Below are 8155 nucleotides of genomic sequence, written 5' to 3' on the forward strand. Positions count from 1 at the left end.
ATTTTGATGTACTAAACATGTAGTAAATCAGTGGGGGGAAGGCATATACAATTAATTAATGTTTTGTGATTTTTCACAGGTGGCCAGAAAGTTGATGTAGAGAGTCATTCTCACCATGTAACACAAAGAAGAAAACATATGGACTCGACACCCAAAATGCCAGCAACTAAAATAGAGAGAGAAAAACAGAATGGTTGGACTAATTCTGATAGTGGGAAAGAACATTGCTGCCTTAAACCACTGACTTCAACACCTTTGCCTGTAGCAAAGAGCTGCATGTCCACAGCAAGTAGCAAACAAAAGAATGTGAATAGGGGTAGTGAATTTATTGACAGTGTAAATCGATGCCAGTCGTCATTAATTTCAGAACATAAACCCAACGTACCAGAATCATGTTTGGAAACAACTAATTTTTCAGTTACAAATACTGAGGCTCCAGTTACTGAAGAGCATTCTGATGATCTACAGCTTCAAGTTGAGCCCTGCAGTGAGTTCCCTTCAGCAGGAGGGAAATCTGAACTTTCAAAGTTAAACGTGTCTGCAGAAGCTGAGGATGAGGATGAGAGTATCTACTTCACACCAGAGCTCTATGATGATGCAGAATCAGAGGAACAGAAAATCGAACCACGGGTTCCAAACTGTAATACAAATGAGGATCAGATTGAATGTGGAAACTCCACAGTCGCAGATGATCTTTTTGTAATCAACACCTCAGAAACACTAAGTGTGACTAGAAATAAGATTGATGATGATGATGGCAGAAGCACACATTTACATGGAATAATGCAAAATGAGGGGAGTAAGAATAGTGCAGTGAATAAAGTAGAGATGACTAATGAAGTAGAAGCAGAGCAGGTAGCATCTCAAGAGATGGACACCAAGAAACGGAAAATCAGTCTTTCCAGATCACGAAATAAAGGTGTGTCATCTTTTCTATTGGACAATAGCAGCACTTAGGGACAGCTTCTGTAGGAAAGGTAGTGAGCAGCCTTTACAGCATCGCCTCACGAGAGAGCAGCGATGCCTTTCTAATTCTCTTTTAATAGGTGCTACTATCAGACTCAAGTTTTCATTATACTTTTTTGGTTTGCACTGTGGAGGTTATGCAATGTGCAGTTTTCCATAGATATAATTAAGATTCTTCATCATAACTCTGTGGCGAAAGGACATCATGTGTGGAAATGCTAAATAGAAGCCCAAGTAGCATTTGACGTGTAATTGTAGGCTGAGGAGGTTTGTCTATTGCAGATTTAATAATCCACCATTAAATACAATCAAATAATTGGGTTTTTCTCAGAAAGCAAAACACCCATATAATCAAATTATGGTTTTCTGCATTTGTTAGGCCTTTTTTTATAAGTTAAATATGCAGAACAGCATCTTTGCAGATCAAGTAATATGATAGATTGAGCCTAGATACTGAAATAACTCTATTCTTCAGTACTTTGTTTCCCTCAAGTTTCTTTTGGGAAAATGACTATCAGGAGCTGTGTGGTAGCAGTATTTGAACATTTTGATATTTGATGATGATGAGAGGCTTCTTCAGAGATTTTTTTTTTTTATATATATATATATATATAAAAGTTGAAGTTTCTTTAAAATTTCCTTTTGTGAGAGGGTCTAATTTCTTGTGGTCAGGTTCTGTATGTATTCATGTCAAAGTGTGTACTCATTTGTATGCCCTACAAACGCATTTTCTATGCAATGTAAATTTGTACATAAAGGTCTTTAAATCTTTCTCAGTCTACTTTTTTTTTTGTAAGTATTTTAAACATTTCTTTTGTTTCTTGCAATCAAAACAGCCAGGATTTTTCTGTAATAAAACATACTATGCCTGATTTTTCAAGAAAAGACTGTCCATTTCTGTCATATATTAATAGAAAGATGCGGGATTTTTACAATCTTGAGATAGGTTCATAAGTATTTGTATTTTTTGACTGAGAGCAGAGATGAAATTGTTAACTGGTCATTTTCCATGGAAGTTCATCTAAATAAGATTATGATGTCCACCCCTACAGAGCTGTGGATGTCTTCATATCAATAGGATTTAAATTGTATCCCTTTACACAATATTGTATTCTTTACACAATAAATGCATCTTTATAAAATTAGATACTCTGTTTGCAAGAATGGCAAGGATACTGCTGAATTTCTTTAACAGGCCTTATCTTGCAGTACTTGGTACAAGGCATTTGGTTAAACTTTTTATTGTATTGATGCCACCTAAGAATCATATTTTTTCTTGGTTTTGGGTTTCCTGGTATCGCTCAATCATTTGATGCTGGTGGTTTTGAACTAGTTGACAGGGCAGAAGCAAGCCCTGAAGTGTCCCAAATCCCAGTAAATGCTGGGGCAGCCTCTGGCAGGTGATCTTGCAGCTGCACTCCCAAGAGCTGCCCAGCCTGATCCTCCCGAGTCTCTGATAGCTCAGTTTTCTTAAAACAGGTCTTCTGCATCAAACCACATTTTATGTTTATGTATATCTAAATAGATACTAGAAATCACTTAAGCTTTGAGGCTTGTCTGCTCATCTCACAGACCACAACCCCTTATTTGTCTTTCAGAAGATTTGTCTGTCTTTAAATCCGTATCATTAAAAAAAAAAAGAAAATCCATCTTCCTTTCCTTATCTGGAGCAGATTGCTCCTTTCTTGATCTTGTGTTGCATCTTACTTTGATTAGAAATCCTTTAAGACACAGCCTTCTTCATGTCAAGTATTTTGCTTTGGTTTACATCATCTACATTTTATATAAAATTACTCTTTAACCAATTTTTTTTTTTAAATGTGTTGAAATATCAGCATTCGGCCTACTAGATACTCAATTTTTCTTGAAAAATCTCTATCCACAAATTCACCAAACTCCAATCCTGACAATAACTGTGTTGCTTGGGACAACTGCTGGATAATAATCCTTTGTGTTACTGCTGGGTTTTGGGGGGTAAGGGAGGGACAGTTTCCTTTGGTGTAAAACCTGTCTGAATTCAATCTTAATTTGTCTTTATATCTAACTAACTACGATATTAAATATGTTTGTGGTAAGAAGATTCTTTATTTCTATAGTTAATATATTTATGGTGATTCCCAATATTAAATTAAAAACCATGCTGCCCAGCTTGCAAATAGAAGGGAAGTCAACATACCAACTTTACTACAATTGTTTGTTTTGACTTCCCAAATCTATAAAAGCTAAACTACTGAAAAGTCCTCTCATGCTTTGATATAATAGTATGATCTCTTCCAACTAAAATAATCATAAAATCTTGAATTTATTAAAGGATTGAAAGTTCAGAGACGATGCAGACGAAGAAAAGCTACAGTTAGGCAAAGTGGCTACACCTGTGAAAGAAAGGTACCCTGTGGATAGAATAAAGGACCTGGTTTAAGTGGCTGCTGTTGAATGTCAAGGTGCAAGGGAAATAAGAATGATTTATTTTATAATGTTTTTAAGTGAAATACTGCAGATGAAATAGTTTATTCGTGGTCTGCATGGTTTGCTGTATGTCTCTGCGATTCACACACTCAAGAGATACCTTTGTTTCTCGTGGGAAACAAGAAGGTTGAGTGTTTTCAAGCCCTGTTAGCACAGGTAGAAGATATGGACTGTCTGCAGAGTCCAGCTCAAACTCATTACAGATGTGATTCCTAGTACCTAGTTTTTAGGCCAAAGTTTGCAAAGTGTAAGAACATAATTGCACTGAAACTCAATGAGAGTCGGGCACCTGTTGTCCTAGGCTTCTTTGCAAAATTCCAAACTAAATCTGTGATAGTCTGGAGCGTTATAGACTATAAAATGCCTCATATTTTATATGAAAGTATTTCTAGTTAGGTTAGGTTAAGCAGTTTTTGCATGGTTTATATTTTAACTATTAGCTAATATAAATGACAAACATTGATTCAAGTAGATTTCTTTGAGTATTTCAAGTACTGTATTTCTCTGAAGCGGTTTTGATATATTCCTTTGTGTTTATATTTAAATGCTTCAATCTGCCTAGTTGGTATATGCAAACTAGTATTTACATTAATTTGCATATTGTCTTGTTAGAAGGAAACACGAGACCAGCCTTGCAAGAAAGGACTTTATTGTATTGTCTGTGGAGCTGAAATACTGCCAAAAGCAGAGGGTAAGATCTATGTGACTGGTCATTTGTTTCAGGTTGGGAATGACAGAATTTGTAATCCATCATTTTACTTTCACAGCTTTGGATACTGGAGGAATATTTTGGAATAATTGGTTAATTTCTCTACTGGATATGGTAACTAGGTAACTAGGTCATTGTAAATGCACTGGAGATCGGCAGAAAATCTTTTTGGGGGGAGAAAAGACAGAGTTGTCACAATAACACAACTATTTTTACTTGGCATTTCAGTGAAAATAAGTTACTGTTAATGTAATCTCTTTCTGGCATATTTCTGTTGCTTGATTCATTGGTCCTGATTCATTGACCTATCTTGAAGCACAACAGGAATCAGACTAGTATTATTTAAGAGCTAACTGAAGCAACTGCTCCTGGTGTTAGAGGAGGCTGAAAGAAATTATTTGTAACGTAGTGGCCCCTTCACTGGGGTATGTTCCGTCTCAGGATTAGGTGTTAATTTGCTACCAGTTGCTGTGAGAAGCCTGGTAATATTTTGGCACAGTAACTCTGTGAATCTAATACATGTTTTAATAAAACTATCAAAAGTTGTATTATAAAAAAAAGCAAACCTGTATGATCACACTTATTCTTCAATATGTAATCTGTTAGTACCTGGTATTAATTTAGTTTGGTTTTTAGTCCTTGGTTGACCCATTGTACGAAATGTGGATTATATGTTCTTGGAAATTGTCTCTGTATTTTTGTAAGGCACTTTAATTTGGGAAGCCCTAAAAGCTGATAATGGTAATAACAACTCTGCTTTTTAAAATGTACTCTATCTTCAGGCTACTGGGCCACGTGTGGTAATGACCTAATTACAAAATCATTGGTTATAGGCAGAAACGATTAGATATAGATGCTTAGTACACTCAAACAACATATAAAACATTGTCATCCAGGAGAATTCAGTAAAGATTTAACTGGTCCCAGGTTTCAGAAATCTGAAGGTAAGATGACATTTGCTTCTGTGTGCCTTGTGAGTATGTCTCAGGACCTCGAAAGCAAGACAGAATGCTACATTTATAGGAGGTGTTAGAAATGATACAGAGGTTGAGATGGAGAGGTGTGTGTTAGACACAGCAGAGACCTGTTTCTTGTTCAGAGTCTTCTTCACGGCAGTCCCTATGTTATGGGACCCTTAAAAACCACCTCCCCTTCTCTAAGATCCCTTCCACTGCCCCAAAAGCTCATCAATTGATGAAGCAAGCATGGAACTGGTATCAAAGAAGTGACACTACCAAAAAAAACCCCAACCCTCTCAAAGTCATCCTCTTTGGCCACAGAAGTGAGGGAGGCCAAGCTTAGTAGGCAGGAATTGTGAGCTAGTGGTTCATGACTCCATTGTGTCATGTACTGAACCCAACATCGGGTCATTAAGCCGGACCAGACAGTGTCTGGATCAGAAGAAATCAAGAAAGTAGAAGTCTCCTCTTCTGCAAACCAAACCTGAGCCTGAGGGAGAGTGGAGATACCTCTTATTTCTTCTGGACCTACTTAAGTCATATGGCAGCTAGCAAAGTCCACGTTGCCTTACGGGTGAAGAAAGGGAGGCCTGGGTGATGGAGACCACTTGTTACCTCTCTCTTTTCCTAGAGCAACCATAATGTATCTTGTAAAGACTTGTGTAATCTCATCGGTAGACTTTAATTCATTTTCTTAATATTGACTTAGCAGCAGCATCATATCTTTGCAATTTGGTATAGAATCCGTGAAATGGAATCGCTATGTATTAAATGAAAGCGTTGTGAATCACTGAGGTACTTTAATGCCTGCAGTTACCGAGGTGTCCCTTGTCAGCGGGAAGTTTTATGCTGTGTAAACGGAATCTCAGATGTCAGTTGATTGATGAAAGTTGAGAAAATCTGCCACAGTTTGAAGAAAATGAAAAATAAATGACACTATTCAAAGTGGATTCAAACTCACTGGTCAATTTGGGAGTAATAACAAGGGGAAAATTATCTGTTGAAAAGTAAATTTTGGACACATTAAAAAATTTAAATAAGGCCTTCTTCCAAGGTCCATTTACATCAATAGAAGTCTTTTCACTGACTTTGGCGGGTGTTGGATCAGGGCCTAAATTACCATCTTGTAAATGTGGAAAGTTTGCAGTATGTTGGAACAGTACTGTATTCAAACTCCATGTATATATAAGTCTTACACCCCACTTCTTGAATTATAGGAATTTTGAGAAAGGCTTGCTACAGTAATATTGAACTGAAAATAATCTGGAAACTCTTCAGAAATACTAATACGAGAAGGAAAGAATCCACTAATAATTGTACGTGTGAACTAGGTGCCATTTCAGAAGATGATAATACGATGTTGGTCATCTCAGATGCTGCAAGTCTTAGTCATCTTAAAGAAACTTTGAAGGTTTATCAGATGCCAGTGAAAAACGAAGGTAAATCTTACTGATTACTGATAAATGCCACCTAATATTTGTCAAGTCCTTTAGCTTTAAATTAAATACAACACATTGTTTTCTTTCATTTCCTGCAGATGTTTTTGATTTTTGGTAACATGCTTTTATCTCTTGATCTATGTCTGAAATCTCCTTCTACGAAGAGGACCCGTACAAGCCTCTTGCCCCACTACTTACTCTCCAAAATAGCTCTATACAGGGTTTGCAGATATTTTTAATGGAAAGCTTTTTTAAGCCAAGAGAAACACATCGGCTTTCAAAAAGACTATAAGCTGTCTTTCGTTAAATTGTTACATACAATGTTCAAAACTGTACCCAACCTTTGTTATAGTGGTTTCCTTATTAGGAAATTTCCTCCTTGTAAGGGACATTGAATACCATGTTACAGATCACGCATTCTACCTGTGTTCTTCTGTTAGCAATTGGCAGAGTGCAGTTGCTGCAAACGCTGTTTTCTTTTTTGTGTCAATAAGGTCTTGGTATTGATTTTTGCCTACCTATTGGTCAATAATTCTTTGTTTAACCAAACCCTGACAATGTTTACCAGCTTACCCTCCACTCCCAGATTTCTTGGGTCCTCACCTGTTATTCTGATCAAAAAGAAAAGATAAAGATAACAGAATCATTTACATTTCTTATAACAAATTAAAATCTGTCAATTGGAGGCGTATACCCTCCAGCCCCAGTGGTTAAAGGAGGGCTCTGCAGAAGAAATGTATTTAATATGAAATGTTTCCACATGTCAGACCAGGGTATGTGTAACCCTTCAGCAGCATCCAGGTGACAGAGACCAAATGTAAAGTACTTACTTTTGTTTGTGTCTGGCCAGTTCTGGTGTTAGGATGGCACAATTAATCTTATGTGGGTTTTTGTCACAAGGATTCTTACTTTAGAAGTTTCGGAGCCTGCAGAGATGAGTAACCATTCTTTACCATGTTACTTTCTGGCAAAATAAAAGATCACAAGTTGCACTTCACCTTTCAAAATGTAACGTTCTTATCTGTTTTCAAGTATCTCTTGATGTCTATGTAAAGCACTTTTTCTTTCTTTTTGAAAGACCTGAATGCCAGTTTATCTTTAAATGCTATTTGGAACGAGAAGGAATATTCTCTGACAAGTTACTTGCAGTGCAGGAGCTGCGTCCTTCAGTCAATGTCTCCATGTCCTTTGATAGGAGCTGAGGTTACTCGTTTCAATAATAAAGTACAATCATGGGTAAGTCAAATTAGTTTATTTTGTATATTAAAATGATTACTGAATGATTTTTGTAGTAAATATTAAAATACCATTTCTGTAAAAGGTAGAATGAAAACTTTATTTTATCTATGTGAATTGTATGCGATTCATCTAATTTCTACCACGGAGATTTGAAATTATAGTTAAGAGCAAAGTTCAGGTCACTTAATATATTTGTAATTGTCTATACCTAATTTGATGCAGTGTGTATAGTATTGCATCTTATGAAAAGGGGCAGGAGAATGGGCAGCAGCTATTCCTGTCTTTCATGAAAGGAAAAGCAGGACAAAACGTATTTGCACAAGTGATAGAATCAGACTTGAATTTTCAGACGTGTAGTTTTATGTTATTTGTGGCAA

The 8155-nt window shown here is 36.5% G+C and overlaps 1 protein-coding gene across 1 annotated transcript in view; it reads left to right on the top strand.

The window, feature by feature from the left end:
• BRIP1 (BRCA1 interacting DNA helicase 1) overlaps window positions 1-957 on the top strand; it is a 57347-nt gene extending 56390 nt beyond the window's left edge. Inside the window, exon 19 of the mRNA XM_074160722.1 lies at window positions 80-957. Within this exon, the coding sequence (XP_074016823.1) occupies window positions 80-957 (878 nt within the window). The remainder of the gene's footprint in view (window positions 1-79) is intronic.
• The last annotated feature ends 7198 nt before the right edge of the window (window positions 958-8155 follow it).

Source organism: Numenius arquata, chromosome 18 (genome assembly GCF_964106895.1).
Source record: "Numenius arquata chromosome 18, bNumArq3.hap1.1, whole genome shotgun sequence".
Taxonomy (NCBI): Eukaryota; Metazoa; Chordata; class Aves; order Charadriiformes; family Scolopacidae; genus Numenius; species Numenius arquata.